At 43.4% G+C, this 20740-nt stretch overlaps 1 protein-coding gene across 1 annotated transcript in view; it reads right to left on the reverse strand.

Moving 5' to 3' along the window:
- Positions 1-18809, reverse strand: part of MLXIP (MLX interacting protein) — a 154656-nt gene extending 135847 nt beyond the window's left edge. The window contains 2 exon segments of the mRNA XM_075323284.1: positions 18383-18755; positions 18758-18809. Of these exon segments, the coding sequence (XP_075179399.1) occupies positions 18383-18755; positions 18758-18809 (425 nt within the window).
- Between the last annotated feature and the right edge of the window lie 1931 nt (positions 18810-20740).

Genomic DNA, 20740 nt, shown 5'->3' on the forward strand with positions numbered 1-20740 from the left:
CAAAGCACGAGAAGTGTATTAGGCTTAGGGGTGCTTCACACATAGCGAGATCGCTACCGAAATCGCTGCTACAGCATGGTTTTGGTGACGCAACAGTGACCTCATTAGCGATCTCGCTGTGTGTGACACTGAGCAGCGATCTGGCCCCTGCTGCGAGATCGCTGCTCGTTACACACAGCCCTGGTCAGTTTTCTTCAAAGCCGCTCTCCCGCTGTGACGCACAGATCGCTGTGTGTGACAGCCAGAGAGCGACGAAATGAAGCGAGCAGAGAGCAGGAGCCGGCGTCTGGCAGCCTGCGGTAAGCTGTAACCAGGGTAAACATCGGGTAACCAAGGTGGTTACCCGATATTTACCTTAGTTACCAGCCTCCGCAGCTCTCACGCTGCCTGTGCTGCCGGCTCCGGCTCTCTGCACATGTAGCTGCAGTACACATCAGGTAATTAACCCGATGTGTACTGTAGCTAGGAGAGCAAGGAGCCAGCGCTAAGCAGTGTGCGCGGCTCCCTGCTCTCGCGGTTATGATCGCTGCTTCTGCTGTGTTTGACAGCTAAGCAGCAATCATAACAGCGACTTACAAGGTCGCTGTTACGTCACAGAAAATGGTGACGTAACAGCGACCTCGTTGTCGCTGTCGCTTAGTGTGAACCAGCCCTTAGGTTATAAGGGGGAATCCTTCAGTTCAGTTAATTATAAGCCCACAAGCCTATCCAGATAAGAAAGGCAGAAGAAACATCAGAAATCACTCATTAGATAACCTAACCTTACATAGATAAGGATCAGATCTGCTGGCTCACAAGATCTTTTCAAATCATATATATTATTACACACAGGTAAGTATATGATAAAAAAAAAAAAAAAAAAACCACAACACAACACACCCACACAACAAAAAACAGAAATGCCCAATATAAATGTGCAAAAAAAGATACCAGGAAAGCCACAATAAATTTAGAAAGTGATGTGGACATGGGGGACAGGGGACCAAAAATCCCCCATACATAGATCAATGTCTGACAATACCACCGATAATCATGGGTCTGGCCGATGGTCTAACATGTATGGAGGCCCCAGCCAACTGATCATGTTTAGATATGTGGATCGCACATGTCTCCGATTTCAGACTGCTGATTGCATTATAGAACACAGGAGCACTTGGCCGAATGAGCCCACCGGTCTATTGGAGAGTCGGCTGTGATGGCTGTCCAACCAATTATTGGATATGTGCACGCAATGTTTCTTAAAGGGAATATCTCACTAGATTTTTGCGCCCTCATGTGAGAGCAACATAATGTAGGAGCAGAAATCCTGATTCCAGCGATGTGTCACAAATTCTACACTCCCTGACAGAAGTTCTGTCACTTATCCATGTTATGCAAGTAAAAGCTTATAACCTGACATTAAAATTCATCCATTGGTTTTATAAATTACTCTTGAAAGCTGAAACCCTCCCAAATTTGGTTTAGGTTATGAAGATAAAGTTGCTGCAAAGCTGAAATATTGATCATTTAACGTACACAGAAAGGTCAGATTTTGGCAAGACAAATGTTTTACATCCTAGTTTACATCCTCACCTGTGCTGCCTAAATTATTGCTTAATTAGTGGGCGTGTATAAAAAGAAACCCAGCACCCCAGACCTTCACTTGAACTGCAACTTGATCTCTGACAACATGCCAAAAATTCACCCTGCGACCAAAGCCTTGATTATCAAGAGGCTGAAGACCAGATCCACTGCAGAGGTGGCTGGCACCTTTAATGTGTCTCAGCATCAAGTACAAAGAATTAAAAAAAGATTTCAAGAGACTGGAGATGTTTTTGACAAACTCAGGTCCGGCAGACCCCGTAAGACAACTGCTCAGAAGGAACGTTTGTTGGTTAGAAAGTCCAAAGCCAGCCCCTCTTCCACTGCAGCAGAGCGGCAACAGGCCTGGTCACCTCAAGTCCCTGTGTCAACTAAAAAAAAACAGTTATTATAGCGCCATTTATTCCATTGCGCTTTACAAGTGAAAGAGGGTATACGTACAACAATCATTAACAGTACAAAATAGACTGGTATAGGAGGAGAGAGGACCCTGCCCGCGAGGGCTCACAGTCTACAGGGAAGGGGTGATGGTACGATAGGTGAGGACAGAGCTGGTTGCGCAGTGGTCTACTGGACTGAGGGCTATTGTAGGTTGTAGGCTTGTTGGAAGAGGTGGGTCTTGAGGTTCCTCTTGAAGCTTTCCACGGTAAGGGAGTAGGATTATGTCTCGAAATGGCCTCCAGGGTCGAATCAGCGCCCAGAAGCCAGCACTAAATAAAAGGCAATTAAAAGTCCCACAGCCTGCTAAACAGATGGATGCTGGAAAAAAGTGGCAGAAGGTGGATTTCTCTGATGAATCTTCAGTTGAATTACACCACAGCAGCTGCAAATACTGCAAGAGACCTACTGAAGCCCATATGGATCCAAAATACACCCAGAAAACAGAAGTTTGGTGGTGGAACGATTATGGTCTGGGGTTACATTCATTATGGGGGGGGGTGCAAAACATTTGCAAGGTGGAAGACAATATCAATAGCCTAAAATATCAAGAAGTATTAGCTACCTCTTATATTCCCAATCATAAAAGGGGTCAAATTCTGCAGCAGCTCCATCTCATACATCCATCTCTACAACAAAGTTCTCCTGGCAAAGAAGATCAAGGTTCTCAAGGACTGGCCAGCCCAGTCACCAGACAGGAACATCATTGAGCATGTTTGGGGTAGGATGAAAGCGGAAACTTGGAAGACAAAACCAAAGAATCTAGATGAACTCTGGGAGGCATGTAAGACTGCATTCTTTGCTATTCCTGATGACTTTATCAATAAATTGTATGAATCTTTGTTGAATCGCATGGATGCAGTCCTTCAAGCTCATAGAAGTCACACAAAATATTAAATATGGCTCTAATAGCACCACAACTTCATTCACCAATGTTATGCAACATATCTTTGTATTAGAGGTTAATTATTTGTTTGAATTTCACATTACTTTCTGTGGGCAACAAAACTTGTCTTGCCAAAATCTGACCTTTCTGTGTTAATTAAATGATCAATATTTCAGCTTTGTGGCAACTTTATTTTCATAACCTAAACCAAATTTGGGAGGGTTTCAGCTTTCAAAAGAGTAATTTATAAAACCAATGGATGAATTTAAAGATGCTATAAGCTTTTATTTACATAACATGGATAAGCGACAGAACTTAGTTCTATTTCTTTTACCTTTTACTACCTACTCACAAGTTATTAGTTTCCGCTCGCCCTATAGTTCATACTGAGGTGCTCTAGTCTCTTCATGATTACGAGTTCATATGAGCAGATCTTAATGAGAGGTTGAAGTGATTCAGGCTGGAGGAAACCTCTGAAGAGGCAGTCATATTCCCTGGTGTAAAAACAATAGTCTCTGTTATAAACAGACATCAAAGAAACAAAGGAGAAATGCTCCACCCCCCTTCAGCACAACTGGGCTCCATATGCCAATGTATCTCCTACCTGCACGGCAAGGAACTATCACAGAAGTGTGAAGACCGCCGCCCCTGGAGAAAGAAGCATTCTTCTCGGATTCATTTTTTATTGTCTAGATTTACCACCCTCATCTCCTCCATAGAGGCGGTAGATGCCTCAGATATTCTACAAACGCCTCGTGCACCAATATATTATACCCTTTATTAAAGGAAATCCATAAGTTCAAGTCCAGACAATTATCAGATCAAACGGCACAAAAAGTTATATTGCCACTTGTGTAATATCCATTTATAAAAAAAAAAAGCGTCCTCGCTCCTTTTAGGACATTAGGACTTGCAGCCTGTGGCTTTTTTAGCCGTATTTATAAAGAATTACACAATCCTATCATAACAAGGTTCCTTTATTACATGTTAAGTTTAGTGATCGTAGCTCACTGCCAAACCATTGCACAACCTTAGCCGTGTCCAAGATGATACACCGCACCAAACACAGAGAGAACATCCAGTTATACGCTGAAAAAAATAACGGATATGGTAAAAAACAGATGTCAAGAAGATGTCTTAGAAGGATTTCTATTTTGCAACATACACTAAATGGGCGAGAGAATGAAGATTCAGATTAATTGCAGTTGTTTTTTTGTTGTTTTTTTTTTAAAGGGGTTGTCCACTATTTTTACAGAGGTTGCACCAATGATCTGTCCACCCCTGCCTAGGTCTTTATAGCATAGAAGGAACTCCCTCAAACCTAGGGAGAACGTAGAAATTCCTTGCAAATGTCTTTTGTGGAACCTTATTTCACGGTATAATTTTTTGATATATTGATGACCTATCCTTCGGACACGTCATCAATGTCTAACCGGCCAATATCCGACACCCCGCACCCCAAATCGCTCTGCGGTTCTCGATGACGCTGACGGCAGCTGGAAATGCTCAGATCCAGAGCGGTTCAGTCTTCTGATAGCAGCCACGGCCAGGTACTGCACATCCAATCCTATTTATTTGAAAGGGAGGCGAAAGTGCAGTACCCGGATGCAGCCACGATCAGAAGACGGAGCAGCACCGGATCTGAGCATTTCCAGTCACCAGTTGCTGTCAACAGCACCAAGAACAGATGATCGGTGGGGGTGCCGGGTGTTGGACCCCGGCCAATCAGACATTGATGACCCATCCTAAAGATGTAAAAGTAGTGGACAACCATATATATTATATATATTATATATATATATATATATATATATATATATATATATATATATATATATATATATATATATATATATATATATATATATATATATATATATATATATATATATATATATATATATATATATATATATATATATACACACACACACACACACACACATACACATACATACATACATACATACACACACACACACACAAGAAAGAAGGTTCGACAAAAGGACATCTGCAAGGAATTTCTAGGTTCTCCCAAGGTTTGAGTGGGTTACAAAGGGCCCATATACTGTTCTTATACAGGGGCCCTTTAAGGTCTGGGTCAGCCAGTGGACATTGTGATTGGGACTTTAGATTGCGAGCTCCAATGGGGACAGTGATGATGCCTGTAAGGTGCTGCAGAATAGGTCTGCTATATAAACAAGCAAAAACCCAGCAGGTCATCATTATCTGCATAATATTGATTGGCAGTTATATTTGTGAAAAGGATGAAAATGTCAGATCCATAGCTAATCATCAATATAATGACAACAAACCATAAAGTTATACGTGGAATCTACTGACATAAGAAAAAAAAAAAAATATGACTTCTGTATTATCAGTACAACTGATCCTTTAAAGAAACTGCATTGGGTAATAGACCTCATCCCCCAGAGTACACCCTACAGAGTGCGTGACATCATCCACTTCCCATTCCTGGAGAGATGAATGGGTGACAATGCGATACACCAGGTATGGGGAAATCAGACTAAATTATTATTTTCAGAGAAATTCATGCAAGGAATGTGGAGGGCTCACTGTGCCAAAGATGAAGGTCCACCCTAACACTCATGCTGTCATACTCTGCTGATTACATTTATTCACAAAGAATTAATCAAAAATGTTCTTAGTGCAAGTGAAAAAAATAAAACCACTTTTTTTCCCCTTTAGGTTACAATCCCAGTGCGAGTTTGTTATTGCGGCATTTATACACCTATTAGGTTACTTGTGTTTCTTTTATGTTTTAATAAAAGCTGCTTTGTCTTTGATACTTCCTGATATTTGGCTTTGATGACACTTCATTGATACAGTCATGTGCGAATTACACGCATTTCCATAGCAGAAACCCCCTAAGAACACAGCCATTTTTTTTAATTTTGGATATTCGGCATCTAATGCAACTCTACACAAAACTCAGTGTTACCCGCAAGAGAATATTGTAAAATAAATATATAATATATATATTTTAATAATATAATATTTATTCATTTATATCAAGGCTGTGGAGTCGGTAAACCAAACCTTCGACTCCGACTCCTCAATTTCTCTTGCTCCGACTCCTACATATATTGCTTATAGTTAGGTGAAAAATGTATTGTAATACATGAACATGTGTATGTGAACAGACATTTAATAATTTTTATGATACAATAATCAAGATATTTGGATAGAACATTGTGTATATATATATATATATATATATATATATATATATATATATATATATATATATATACACACACACACACACACACACACACACACACACACATATACATACATATATATATATATAATTTGCAATTTATTAGTTTGTGTTCTAAAGTTGTCTTCCAATAAATATATTTTATGTTCTAAATATCTTGATTATTGTATCATAAAAATAATTAAATGTCTAATGGTCACATTGTACTACAATACATTTTTGACTTAAATATAAGCATTATACTAAATCTTATTATTTAGTAAAATATTCAGCACATTCTGCATTGCACTACTGTCCCCAATTTATTATATATTTTAGGAGTCGGTGCATTTTATACCGACTCCACCAAAATGAGCTCCGACTCCATAGCCCTGATTTATAGAATGCTATTAATTCCACAGTGATAGATATATTATACACACACGTCCAAAATTAAGTGGTCATAAAATAATATTGGATCTGTGAAACTGACTCCGTTGCCCTTAGCAACCAGATTGCACCTTTCATTTTCCAAACAGTCTGAAGAATGAAAAGTGGAATCTGATTGGTTGCTAAGGGCAACTGAGTCAGTTTCACTTTACACCATATTTGATAAATCTCCCCCTTCATAACCCTATTACACATACTGTCCACTACTTTTGGACCACCCTGTATAATATATATATTTATTATATTATTATTATTATAATAATAATAATAATAATAATAATAATAATAATAATAATAATAATAATAATAATAATAATAATAATAAAGAAACCACATCCACTTTGCTCTAACTGTAAGATGCTGCATTATCAAAAAGTCACCCAAAACTCATTGTGGACATTTAGCCTTTATAGTTTAGCATTTAAAAAATGAAAAAGAATCAATGTGCATCCTGCATTCAACACAGAAACCAGAATCACAGTGGAAGTAATATGGTTGTCAAAATCATCTCTCTCTATATATTTAAAAAAAAAAAAAACAAAAAAAAAACCACCACACACCACCACCAACCCCACAGATAGAAATAGGATTACAAACCTTACCCCGAAAGAGCCTCCTGAAGCAATGTCTGCTAGAAACGTGTGGATGTAGCTATGTGGTCACAAGTGCGGAGGAGTTTCATGTTTATTGCAGCACAAGGCTATATCTGGTTGGCTTGTGAACTTTATGGTTTCCTCACTTATATCATTTTGGGTTTATTCACAGGAAATTACAGCTCTTTGTGTTTCACTGAAAACCACAATTTGTGTGCTTATTTCTCTCCCTACAGAGAACAATCTATGAGGGTTACTTTTTCCCCTCTCAGTAGAGCTATATTAGGCTACTTTCACACATCCGGTTTGAGCCCTGCGGCTCAATCCGGCTGTGAAAACCTATGCAACGGATGCGGTGAAAACACCACATCCTTTGCATAAGTTTTTACATGCAGCCCGTCCGTTTTTTTTCCGGTTGCGGCATGCTACTGAGCATGCGCAGTGGAAAAAAACCGCATGCGGCGAGCGGATGCGTTTTTTTCCGCATCGCGCCGCATCCGACCTCCATAGGTATGCATTGAAAAATGCGCCGCAGCGGCCGGATGCGGCGCGATGCGGTGTTTTTTGCCGGAGCAAAAAACGTTGCAGGGAACGTTCGATCCGGCCACGGCATCGGCTAAATCTGCCGCATGCGGCAAAAAATGGACCGAACGCAAGCCCCTGCGGCACAATACGGCACTAATGTAAGTCTATGCAAAAAAAAAAAAAAACGCAACCGGCGTTACAAAAGCCGGTTGCGGTTTTTCTGCAGAACGCCGTATTGTGCCGCAGAGCAAAAATCCGGATGTGTGAAAGTAGCCTTAGCGCTTGTGTTCTGACTGCTGAGATATAGTATTTATTTCATTCTATTTTGGAGTACAACATTTTGATCTACTGAAAAGTGTCATTTTGTCTTTTGGACTGGCGATTGCATTGTTCTCCCAGAAATGGAGAACACAGGACTTGATTGAGCGAGTTAACCTGTTGGTTTTTTTGAGAGTCAGCTGCGATGGCTGTCAGACCAATGATTTGGCATGTGCACACAATATCTCTTAAAGGGAGTCTGTCACCTGGTTTTTACTCCCTCATCTGGGAGCAGCATAATGTAGAGACAGACCCTGATTGCAGTGATGTGTCACTTACTGAGCTGTTTGCTGTCATTTTGATAAAAATCAATGTTTTCTCTGCTGCAGATCTAGCAGTTATACAGAGCTCATGAATATGCTGGACTACCTGCAGCACGCCAAGTAGTCCTCTAATGATAATATCACTGATCAATCAGCAGTAGATCAAAACTACACTAAGCAGTCCAGTAAGTGACATCAGGATCTCTACCCCTACATTAAGCAGATTAGCAAAAACCTGGTGACAGATTCCCTTTTAATTTTTTTGCGCTAGCCCTCATTTACTTACACTACATACTGCAATACTGTACTGTATAACGGATGTCACATTTGGCTTCACAGGAGGACTAGATACCAGCCTGAAGGTCCTTGGCTGTCGTTATCCATCAGCTCCCTGCCACTGCAGGACTGATGGGAGGCAGCCAAGCAGGGCATATAAATTTTGCTGCCAGTGATTGCTGCTGCTCTATCATTTACATGTTGCTATGGGATGTAGCTTAGGTCTCTGCTGTCAGAGGCAGATGCTTCCTCTGTTGCTAAATTCCTCCAGTGCTTCTACATGCACAAAATAAAGGAGTCCTTCCCTACTAAGACAACCCCTTTTTGATGTCATGCTTCCCCCAGGTAAAATAATAAAGGCCAGGCTCACCTCCAGTACTGACACCCTTCCAGCGATGTCCGGGCTCACGTGTGGTTGTGACGTCAGGGGAGCCCCACGTACAACCAGCGCCAGCATCTGTCTCCCTGGGTCTGGACCATACGATTTTATCAACAGGAAGTGAGTGCACCAGCTATTTGGTCTGAAGGCGGGAGAAGGAAGTCGGCGCTGATTGGATGCGTGGCTCACGTGACGTCACAACGCCACGTGAACCCCCCACTTCAATCTCAGATACCACTGGAAGGCCGGCGGTACAGGACGTGAGTGTAGGCTTTATTATTTTACCTGATGGAAACGTGGAATTTAAAAGGGGTTGTCCTAGTAGTGCAAAAACCTTTTAAAGCAGCTTTACAAATGGTCTTGACTAGAAATATATTCTGTTTTGTGGGTATTCGTCTCCATGGTATAAATAAGCGCTGTGTACTCTGATCCTGCAGTTATACTCCCTTTATAGCAGATACTTTTTCATAAACTGTTCAGGCTCTCATTTTCATATCCATAATAATTTGAAATGTTTCAGCTGATTCCAGAACTCCCATAGACATTCCGGTAACCTCATTCTCGCATATATTAGGTTCCAGTATTGGTAAAATATAGTCAAACTCCATTATTTATTTTTAACTGACACTTGATCAAGAATCCAAAAGAGGGCATCAAGCACACGGTGTGAAATGCGTGAGGAGATCATCTATGGGCAGCGAGTCTTCTGAATCTGTGTGCACATATCGCGATAGATCAGGAACTAGATAAAATGTACAAGTCATCTATATGGAATCATGTGGCCATAAATCCTGATCATTGTTAATATTGTGACTATCACCTGATACAATCAGCTGAGACCTGGATAATATAGTAAGCCCTGTGGACTGACTCTTCAGCATTAATCACTGTAAGGCCATGTGCACATGGTGAGTATTTGGTGAGGTTTTTTTCCATTTGTACTTGTAAGGCAAAAACCAGGAGTGGAATGTCACTGGGTCCTTCTCTGATATCACACAATCAACAGAGCGAGAGATGGGTGAACAATCCAAAGAACTTTTATACCATGCAATCCAGAAGGTTCATAAAATAATCCACCACACAGAGGGTAAAAATAGTCCAGGAACACAGATAAAGTCCAGTAAGCGATAAAGGTCCGAGTCTCTCTAGGGAGCCACAGCTTCTCCCCCAGAGAATAAATCTTCCTGCTTGTCTCTTGTAGTTCTCAGCCTGACTCAATCCCCCAGGTAAGCAGAGAGTTTGGGTGGATTCCAGGCCCCCTTCCCCCACACCTAGGGACAGAAGCACTGCAGGGGTTATTAACCAGCAGACAGGACAAATAATATATAGAATGAGCAGAGCACCACGCCTAAAATACGAACCTACACAAAATGATACACAACCCACAAAAATCACACCATCACAACCAGCAATCGAAGGAAGAATATAATAAACACTGGCACCACTGTTGCATTTTGTTTTTACCCACTTCTGGTTTTGGTTTACAAATGCTGAGATAAAACTCGCAAAATACTCAGGGTCTGCACGTGGCCTTACAAATATTGACGTAAAATACTGAACGGGTGAACTTTGGTTTTATGGCTTTCCTGTAGGTTGTGTTTAGGGAACGGAAAGTAAAACTTTACAAATCCTTCTCAAAAATGCAAAACTCCTCAAAAGCCTGGTGATTCCGCTCCAGAAACTCATCAGAAAGATGCCGTGTAGACAAAGGCTAAACAGATTTGTTAGAAAACTTTTCTTTTCCTTTCAGACCCAACATTTTATACGAGACATCATACTGCAAAATACTTCCACAAATATGGGCCATTGATTGCAAATATTTGTTATTTTGTACAACAAAAAAAAAAAAAGTAGTTTTTCTAACAAACTAATTGAAGATCATGTTGCAAAACTGAGTAGACCCCAATGATAGCTAAAGTTCAGACTACAAAATACAACCACAGGCAAGTCTAATTATCTATTAAGCGTGTGTCCAGACAACGGACCATAAATAGGCATTAAAGAAAACCCCTTTCCCTGTTATACTGTCAGCAATGGCACCACATGGAAGAGAAATGCCACAAGACCCAAGAAAGTTTTTTTTTTATTTTTAAATCACAAGAAAGGAAGAAAGGAGAAGGCTACAAGAAAATCAACAGAGCTTTACTTATTCTCATTAACGTAGCAAAAGTGTTCCAAAAATGTAACAAAGATGGAGCTGCAACCATCTCACAGAGACGTCCAGGCAGACCACGGACGTTAACACCTAATGAGAAGGGTTGAAGAAAATCCAAATGCAAGTCCACTGCAGTTAGCTAATGAAGTAGAAAGCCAAACTGAGATGTGTTTCTTGTGGCACAAGATGACGTATACTGTAGAGCAGGGGTCAGGAACCTTTTTGGCTAAGAGAGCCGTAAACGCCACATATTTTGAAATATAATTCCGCGAGAGCCGTACAATATGTTTTTAAAGGGCCATTGACAGATCAATCGCTCCAATGTTCACTTAGTACAGCAAGGAATGCTCCTCCCTGCTGTATAAAGCCACAACTGGACTGAAACAATGGTACTACACTCTGCTACAAACAGACACACACAACTCTCCTACAAACAAACACAACTCTGCTACAAACAGACAAAACACACACAACTCTGCTACATACAGACAAACACATACAACTCTGCTACATACAGACAAACACACACACACAACTCTGCTACATACAGACACACACATACAACTCTGCTACATACAGACAAACACATACAACTCTGCTACATACAGACAAACACACACACAACTCTGCTACATACAGACAAACACACACACACACACACACACACAACTCTGCTACATACAGACACACACATACAACTCTGCTACATACAGACAAACACATACAACTCTGCTACATACAGACAAACACACACAACTCTGCTACAAACAGACACACACAACTCTGCTACATACAGACAAACACACACAACTCTGCTGCTCTGTGGGGCCAGCACCCGCGGAATCGGCGGGGGGGGGGGGGGGGGATTGGCAGGGCATACATCTGGGGGGTTAGAAGCAGCTCACCGGGGCCCATAATGGGGAGGCGGGGAGGGCATTTACCCGATTAGGTCACGGTGGAGAGGGGGCCCACACAGCGCCGGACAGAAGCTCGCCTCCTTCATCTGTGGGACTGAGAAGGCGGTAGCTCCGCCCACAGATGAAATTCAAAACAGGATGTCTGCGCGCCTTAAAGTGACGGCGCCGCAGATTGCTGCCGAGGACTGCGGTCCCCAGAACTCGGCCGGGGGCAGCAGAACTATAAAGGCGAGTGGGCCCCGGCCAAGGGACAGGAGAACTGATGAGGCCGAGTGGGCCCCCCCGGCTCTCCAGGGCCCCGGCATTTGCCCATAGACAGGTAGGAGCCCTGTCTGCGAGCCAGATACGGCCATCAAAAGAGCCATATCTGGCTCGCGAGCCATAGGTTCCCGACCCCTGCTGTAGAGGAATGGCATGCATGAGTGTCATCCACGAGCGAAGCCTCTCTTAAAACACACACACACACACACACACACACACACTTTGCCAGGGCCCATGCTGTAAAACATGAATACTCCATGGAATAGTGTACAAGTAGTCATGAGACCAAGATAAATGTATTTGAAACTGATGCCTTCAAAACTGTATGGCATCTCAAGGGTGAGGAGTAGAAAGTAAAATGCATGGTGCCTACCACAGTGACATGTGGTGGTGGCAGTGTCCTTATGTGGGCGCTGCATGATCGCTGCTGGTTTCGTAAGGCTATATTACATTGATGGTATCATGAATGCACAGATGTACTGCTCTATATTGAAAGAGAAGATGATGCTATCACTCCGTGCCCTTGGTACACGTGCACTTTTCCAGCACGACATTAATCCAATACATGTCTAAGGCAATTGTTGCATTTTTGTAGGAAAAAATAAAATTGATTCAATGGCCAAGTGTCTCCTGATCTGAACCCAACGGAACACCTATGGGGAATCCTGAGGAGGCAAAGTTGCAAATCGCTCTCCATCCAGCCTCTAAAAGAGGTCGTTCTTGAAGAGAGGAAAAATATGGATGGTGCAAAATGTCAACAATCACCAGATGTGAGGAAGCTTATTATTCTGAGAGTGAAGTCAGGCAAAAGCCAAATAGAGGCAGCGATGGAAGTCAACTGTTCTCAGAGTCAAGTGTCACATATAGAAAAGAAAGAAAAAAGGTTATGAAACAGCTGACAAATCTAGAAGTGGACGACCATGGAAAACTTCCTCCAAAGCTGATCACTTTAAGAAACAGTCTATCTTATAAAGTGCTGTACAGATTTTGCACAAAAGGAACAAAGAATATAGGGCTAAAGCGAGTCGCCAAACTGTGGTGTGAAGGCTGAGAGCAGGAGGCTTGAATGCACCAGTTCCAGTCAAGAAGGCTTTCATCTGTCAAGAACCGGAAGGTCAGACTTGAGGTTGCCAAAGAACACTGACACTGGAAAGAGACTGGTCTAAGATGTTGTGGTCGGATGAATCCAAGTTCAATCTGTTTGGTAGTGATGGCAGCACTATATACACCCCAATTGTAAAACAAAATGATGTAAGGTACCAAAACACCTACAGTGAAACATGGTGGTGGCAATGTCATGGTTTGGAGCTGCTTTTCTGCCTTTGGCCCTCTGCATAGACTTGATGGAAATATGAATGCTACCATGTACAAGGATGTACTAGAGAATGTAATGCTGCCACATGGTAAAACCAAAAGTAGGCAGGTGCTGGAAATTCCAGCAAGACAATGATCCTAAGCACACATCCAATATAGTTAAAAAAAAAAAAAACTGTGGAAGAACAGAAGGAATAAAACGAAAGTGCAAAAACAAAAAAACACCTGGTCTTGGGTGTTGAAAACATCACAGTGCTGTAGAGCAACCACAAACCATCATTACATTACAAGCACTTCAAGACATTGGTCAGGTGGTTATCCAAAAAACGAAAAGCATTTAGAGAAGTAAATGTTGGCACTTTTCAGTAGACTCATGTCATCCATTCAGCGCTAGTGACATCAGAGCTCTGTGTGACTACTATACCTATGTAGAGATCCACAGGACTATACATCAGTTACATCAGTGATAACAGCTAAGGGTACCACTGCCTTTATACTGATGACTTATCTTGTCACCCCCTCTGATCTGATGCAATTATGTCTGTCAGCAGCCAGATGTATATAGTATACGGGAAGAAAACACACGTTTTGCACGGTCTATGGTATGTGTCCGTGTGTGTGATCAGCGTGTGCCGTCAGTGGGCTATCCGTGTGAAATCCGCATAGCACGAGCTTCTATACTTACCTGTCTATGGTGCAGCTGTCTTCAGCACTGCTGCTGCTTCCAGTCCTTGGTGCAGTAAATATGCAATGAGCGGGGGTCGAAAGCAAGTGACAGCAGCGCTGGAGACATAAGCGCTGGAGACAGGCGAGTGTAGAAAATCATTTTATTTCACAGACCGTGTTTTCTCCGGTACGTGTCACACTGATGTCACACGGATCACATCATTGTGCAGGCCGTGTGACAACTGTCCTGCCGGAGAAAAACTGGCATGTCTATGTGTGGAGCACACGAACACATGTATGCTGCACACGGACATATGGTCCATGTGAAAACACACGTGTGCGCAAACCTATTGATTTTAATGGGTCTACGTGTGTCAGTGTCTCCGGTACGTGTGAAGGAGGCCGAACTGTAAAGGCCCAGTCACACACAACGAATTACCAGCGATCCCGAAAACGATGCGACCTGATAGGGATCGCAGGTAAGCCGCTGGGAGGTCGCTGGTGAGATGTCACACAGTCAGATCTTACCAGCGATGCAGGAACAATACAGGACGCAGTAGCGACCTGTATAACGATCTCAGCAGTCACTGGGACCCTGTCACACAGTGTCAAACACAGCGATGGGTCCCAGCAGGACATCGCCTTTGAAGAAAATGGCCTGGACCATTCTGCATCGACTAAAGATCTCACAGCAGGGGCCCGATCGCTGGTAGATGTCACACATAACGAGATCGCTAACTGGATCGCTACTGCGTCACCAAAACCATGACCGTGACTCAGCTGCGATCTCGTTATGTGTGACGGTACCTTAAGGGGCCCAGGATAAGGACTGTATATAACAGGATTCGTGGTGGGGGGGCCACACTTACCAGGGAGTGGCAACTCGTATGTCTTTATAGGATTTAGAATGGTACAATGACCCATATATCTCACCAACATACGAGGGCAGGTTCCCAGGCCCAAGCTTTGCACCGGGGCCCATCGGACTCTAGTTACCCCACTGCACTACATTGTGTACATTAATTGTCATTGAAGGAAATGACAACTGATAGCTAAATATCGGTGATCACTCAATAGTATGAAAACTGAAAATCTGTGGCCCATTGTTGGATTGTCAGGTAGTACAAAAGCATTGGTAGCACTGCATAACTTTGATATTTCAATATATATATTTTTGTTTCTATTAAAAGGAAAAAGCGCACATAGGGTCTTATCATAAATCACACAGTGGGTAAAGAATCATCAGATACTCGCCCCTGTGGTTGTGTGAACACAACCAACAGACAAGCATAAGACTAGCAGCTGCGGCCACTGACAAGGATCCAGTCCAAAGAAAAAACAGAGTGGTATTAGGAGATCCGCGCTCACCATTAAGAAGGTCCAGACTCCGGTAAAAGAATATCTTTATTCTTCCAGTCACCACACTATACGTTTCGGGGATATGCGCTTACCCCTTCATCAGGATCTCCTAACACCATTCTGTTTCTTTGGACTGAATATTTTAGGACTAATATCAAATCTCTACCATTCGTAAATGTTGGATTATCTTAGCACTTCTGCTGAAGTCGGCCCTCTGACACCAGGCAGCAAACCCACATGATGTTTCTATTTCTGGTAAAATGCTGGACACCCCGACATTGCCCACCAAACACAATGGGCAGCACTAGTGTCCGTCTTGTGACAAGTCTGGCTCATATACTGGGTTCCTGCCCCTGAGATGGTTCAGAAAGGCTCAAACGTGCCCCGTTATTCAGTGGAAATGTAATCCACCGTACAATGTGCTGCTTTGGGCAGGTATTCTGCTTTTCTGTTGCACCAAAGCAGCATCTGGAAGGAGTCTGAAAGTCCACCCTGTGTTTGCAGGTTTCTTACTTCCTAAACCTGACTGATGACCTTCTATGAAAGGGTCACTATCGTCAGTTTAGAAGGGATCATTCCAGTGAGCAAACTGCCAGGCCGTGTAGATGCCCTGTACAAACAGAAATTATACCCAGCGGAAATGAGTACACCCCCTTTGAAAATAAATTTTAATCTATATCTTACTGAACACAGAAACAAATTTCCTTTTTTTTTTTATAAGACTGGAGTTTCATAGAGCATTATTTTAAACAATAACATGAATAATATATATCTTTCATTACAAAATCTTCAGTTTTACTCAAATTAGTTGATGCAAAAATGAGTACACCCCATATAAAACCCAGTACATGTAGTATTTCGTACGACCTCCATGATTCTAAAGGACAGCCCCAAGTTTTCTAGGCATGGAGTGAATACAAGTTGGCGACATCTATCTTTTTCCATTCTTCAATAATGACAACTTTTAGAGCCTGTATACAAGATGGAGAGTGATGACGACTCACCTCTTCAGAATCCCCCATAGGTGTTCCATTGGGTTCAGATCAGGAGACACTTGGCCACTGACTCACTTTCACCCTGTTCTTCTTTGGAAATACAATAGATGTGTGTTGATCATTGTCATGCTGACAAAGTGCACGTCTACCAAGGGCACGGAGTGATGATGGCAGGATCTTCTCTTTCAATATAGCGCAGTACATCTGTGCACTCATGATACCATTAATGACATGTAGATTCCCAACACCAAGAGCACTCATACAACTCCACGCAGGGACATTGTTACCACCATGTTTCACTGTATAATACCTATAATTCCATATGGTATTACAATGTCCCTACGTTCGGTTACATGAAAGCTGCTGGTGTCGGGGAGCTACATTTCATTAATGGTATCATGAATTCACAGATGACTGCTCCATATTGAAAGAGAAGATGCTACCATCACTCTGTGCCCTTGGTACACGTGCACTTTGCCAGCATGACATTGATCCAATACACATCTAAAGCCACTGTTAAATTTATGAGTAACAGGGTGAACGCAATTCAGTGGCCCCTGATCTGAACCACCCATAGTGAATTCTGAAGACACAAGTTGTCATCACTCTCCATCTATCCTCTAAAAAGCTCATTCTTGAAGAATGGAAAAAGATAGAGGTCGCATTATGTCACCAACTTGTTCATTCTATGCCTAGAAGACTTGGGGCTATCCTTAAAATCATAGCGGAACACCACATGGAAAAAAGAATGGATGTATTCGGGCACTGGGATAGAGGACTCGATGGTGCCGGAACACATCCGTCCTTTTCCACGTGTTGTTCATTCATTCAGCTCCGAACCCGGCGGTTGTGCAGCAGTGTGTCCTTACACTGTTATCCCGGCATGGATTAGTTTCCAGAGCAAGTGTGGAGATGGTCCGAACCCCCCCCCCAAAAAGCCGACTATTACCTACTCCTAACTGCGGTGTCTGTACCTTCCTGAAATACCTCTGGCCATGGTGGTCCCACAGAGACCCTGTGCTGCGCCTGATCAGCACAACAATGGAGGGCGAGCTTCTCTCCACCTAATTTACATGTCAATTGTGCTGCACCCTTTTACCTTTTTTACTTTCTGCTTTTAAATCACAGCGGTCGTACAAAATACTAGATGTACGGTAGTCGCTTCTATGTGGGGTGTACTCATTTTTGCATCAACTAATTTGGGTGAAACTGATCCGTTTGTAATGAGTTATATCATTAACCTTCCTTTTCATATGGGGTGTACTCACTTATACCTGGCACATCTGCCCTTAGGTTCTGTGCATGGCACATGCGTTTTAATATAATAGAATAAAATAAAAAAAAAATCCTGTATTTGTCGCTGGGGTGGACGGAGCCACTGCCCTGGATTTCAGGGGGGGGTCAGATCATTAACCCTGTATTCCTCACCTACTGCTAGTACTGATTGACATTTTAATACGGTCGCCCATTTCTTGACCAAGTCTTGCCCCTTTTGTCTATGGATGAGCCGCTATATACATCTTACTGAGAGATATATATATATATGAATAAATAACACATACACACAATTCTGGTTCTGTCCAGCAGACTGCACTGTATACATGTGGACCTGGCCTTATATGTGAGCACCAGGAATAGCCCGGGCCCTGGGCTGATGGCAGCAGCCTGGCACACCGCCCCGGATGACGCCGCGCTATCTGCAGACAGCTGGGAGGACATTGCGCTATGAGCCCGGGTGGCCCAGGGGCTGCAGGCACGGGCAGGACGCATGCGCAGGAGGTACCTGTACGCCAGGGTCATGCACTCCAGCAGCTTGGTGAGGGACGCGTCTATTGACAGATGGCATGTGCTGGTCTTGCCGAAGCTGTACGTCTGGCAGGCCTTCTCATTCACCGTGTCGAAGTCGTAGCCTTTCTTGGGCGGGTGCTCGCTGTGCGGGGAGGACACCATGAAGTGGCCGCTGTGGATGATTTGCGCGTCGGTGCTGTCCAATTTCTTGAGCAGCAAGTTGGGCTCGTCCATATCCGAGTCATCGTCCGGCTCCTGCTTCACCATGACAGCAGCAGCGTGCGCCAAGCGCATGGGCAGCGCCTGAGCCGCCATCATCCCTCCGGCGTCCAGCACCGGGACATTCCCGGCCACGGAACCGAGCTCTGCGTTATTGTCACTGACGAGGCCGGGCTCAGAGGGGCTTCGCTGACGTCACGCATCTTCCAACCAATTAACGTCGCTTATGCTCCAAAAACATGTCTAAAGGGGAGGAGTCTTGTCCATGATTGGCTGCTAAGTTGACCGGCCCTCTACAACGCCCACTCAGTGACGCTGACGGACAGTTTCTGGGTGTGACGCTGTGCGGCCGGGCTGTGCAATAGCACCAAGGCTCCACTGTCTTTGTTCTAAGGACGTGGCCCCGCCGTGCACGATCCACTCAGGAGCACACGGCGGAGACCGCCCCCCGCCCGGCATAATCACTGGAAAAAGGCACCGCGTGCACACAGCCCACACATCACTACAGCATCAGCAGGGGTCCACCCGGGCGGCGTCCATTCACTGCACCTATATCTATCTATCTATCTATCTATCTATCTATCTATCCCTCTATCTATCTATCTATCTATCCCTCTATCTATCTATCTATCTATCCCTCTATCTATCTATCTATCTATCTATCCCTCTATCTATCTATCTATCTATCTATCTCCCTCTATCTATCCCTCTATCTATCTATCTATCCCTCTATCTATCTATCTATCTATCCCTCTATCTATCTATCTATCTATCTATCTCCCTCTATCTATCTATCTATCCCTCTATCTATCCCTCTATCTATCTATCTATCTATCTATCTCCCTCTATCTATCTATCTATCTATCTATCTATCCCTCTATCTATCTATCTATCTATCTATCTATCTATCTATCCCTCTATCTATCCCTCTATCTATCTATCTATCTATCTATCTATCTATCTATCTATCTATCTATCTATCCCTGTTATCTATCTATCTATCTATCTATCCCTCTATCTATCTATCTATCTATCTATCTATCTATCTATCTATCTATCTATCTATCCCTGTTATCTATCTATCTATCTATCTATCCCTCTATCTATCTATCTATCCCTCTATCTATCTATCTATCATCTATCTATCTATCCCTGTTATCCCTCTATCTATATATTATCTATCTCTCTATTATCCCTCCCTCTGTCTATTATCTATCTACTATCTATTCATCTACTATCTATCTCATGTATCTATCATCTATCTCTATCCATCTAGCTCTCTATTATCTATCTATCTATCTATGTATCTATCACGTATTAATATGTCACACAACAGCAATTATCAGTCAAATTGTGTAACTGGAGCACCCCATGGGGTCTGGGGAATTCTCATGGGCGGATCGATGAGGGTTAGGGGATGTCACGGGTGGCCCTGCCCGATTTCGTGACCCTGAGGTGTCCACGGAAGGATGGATGGAAAGAATAGATGGGGCAATGATGGGGGCAGTTGTCTTGTGACGCCCCCTGTGGTGTGCGGCCAGGGATTAGCCTCCACTGTGGGTACTGTCATCTGGGGCGGATGGTGTCGCAGCCGGGATGGTTCAGCTCCCCACAGGTAGAGCTAGGCCCCAGGGAGGATGATGGGCGTAGGAGTGACCGTTGGCACCGGAGTGCTGGGCGCCACCGTCGGCAATGAAGGGCTGAGTCAGTTGCGGTTTAAGGTTTTTACTCACTGTCCAGTTGTCACCCTTAGAGTGCTGGTCTCTGCCGTGATGGGTCCCAGCGAATACCAGATAATTCTGAGGTCACCGCGAGTGTTCCCACTGTGTGTCCTTTCTGGTTGGGATCCCTCCAATCCCGTGGATGGAATGTGAAATGGACTGCAGGTGTTTCCTGCCCTCTGCGCAGACCCTGGAATCCCCGATAGCTGTAGAGAGCCCGGACTGAGCTGCCTGCTCCAAGCCACGGGTCTTGCAGTGCTCCAGAAGTGGGAGGAAGAAAATGCCTGGACCGAGGTCCTGACTATGCTCCTTACCCCAAGCTGTGCCCGGGGTCAGACTGCTCAAGTGTGAAGATGCTCCTTACTTTTCCCCAAGTGGTGCCCGCACCCCAGGTGGTTGTCCTAGTGACTGGG

The sequence above is a fragment of the Anomaloglossus baeobatrachus genome, chromosome 1 (genome assembly GCF_048569485.1).
Source record: "Anomaloglossus baeobatrachus isolate aAnoBae1 chromosome 1, aAnoBae1.hap1, whole genome shotgun sequence".
NCBI classification, from domain to species: domain Eukaryota; kingdom Metazoa; phylum Chordata; class Amphibia; order Anura; family Aromobatidae; genus Anomaloglossus; species Anomaloglossus baeobatrachus.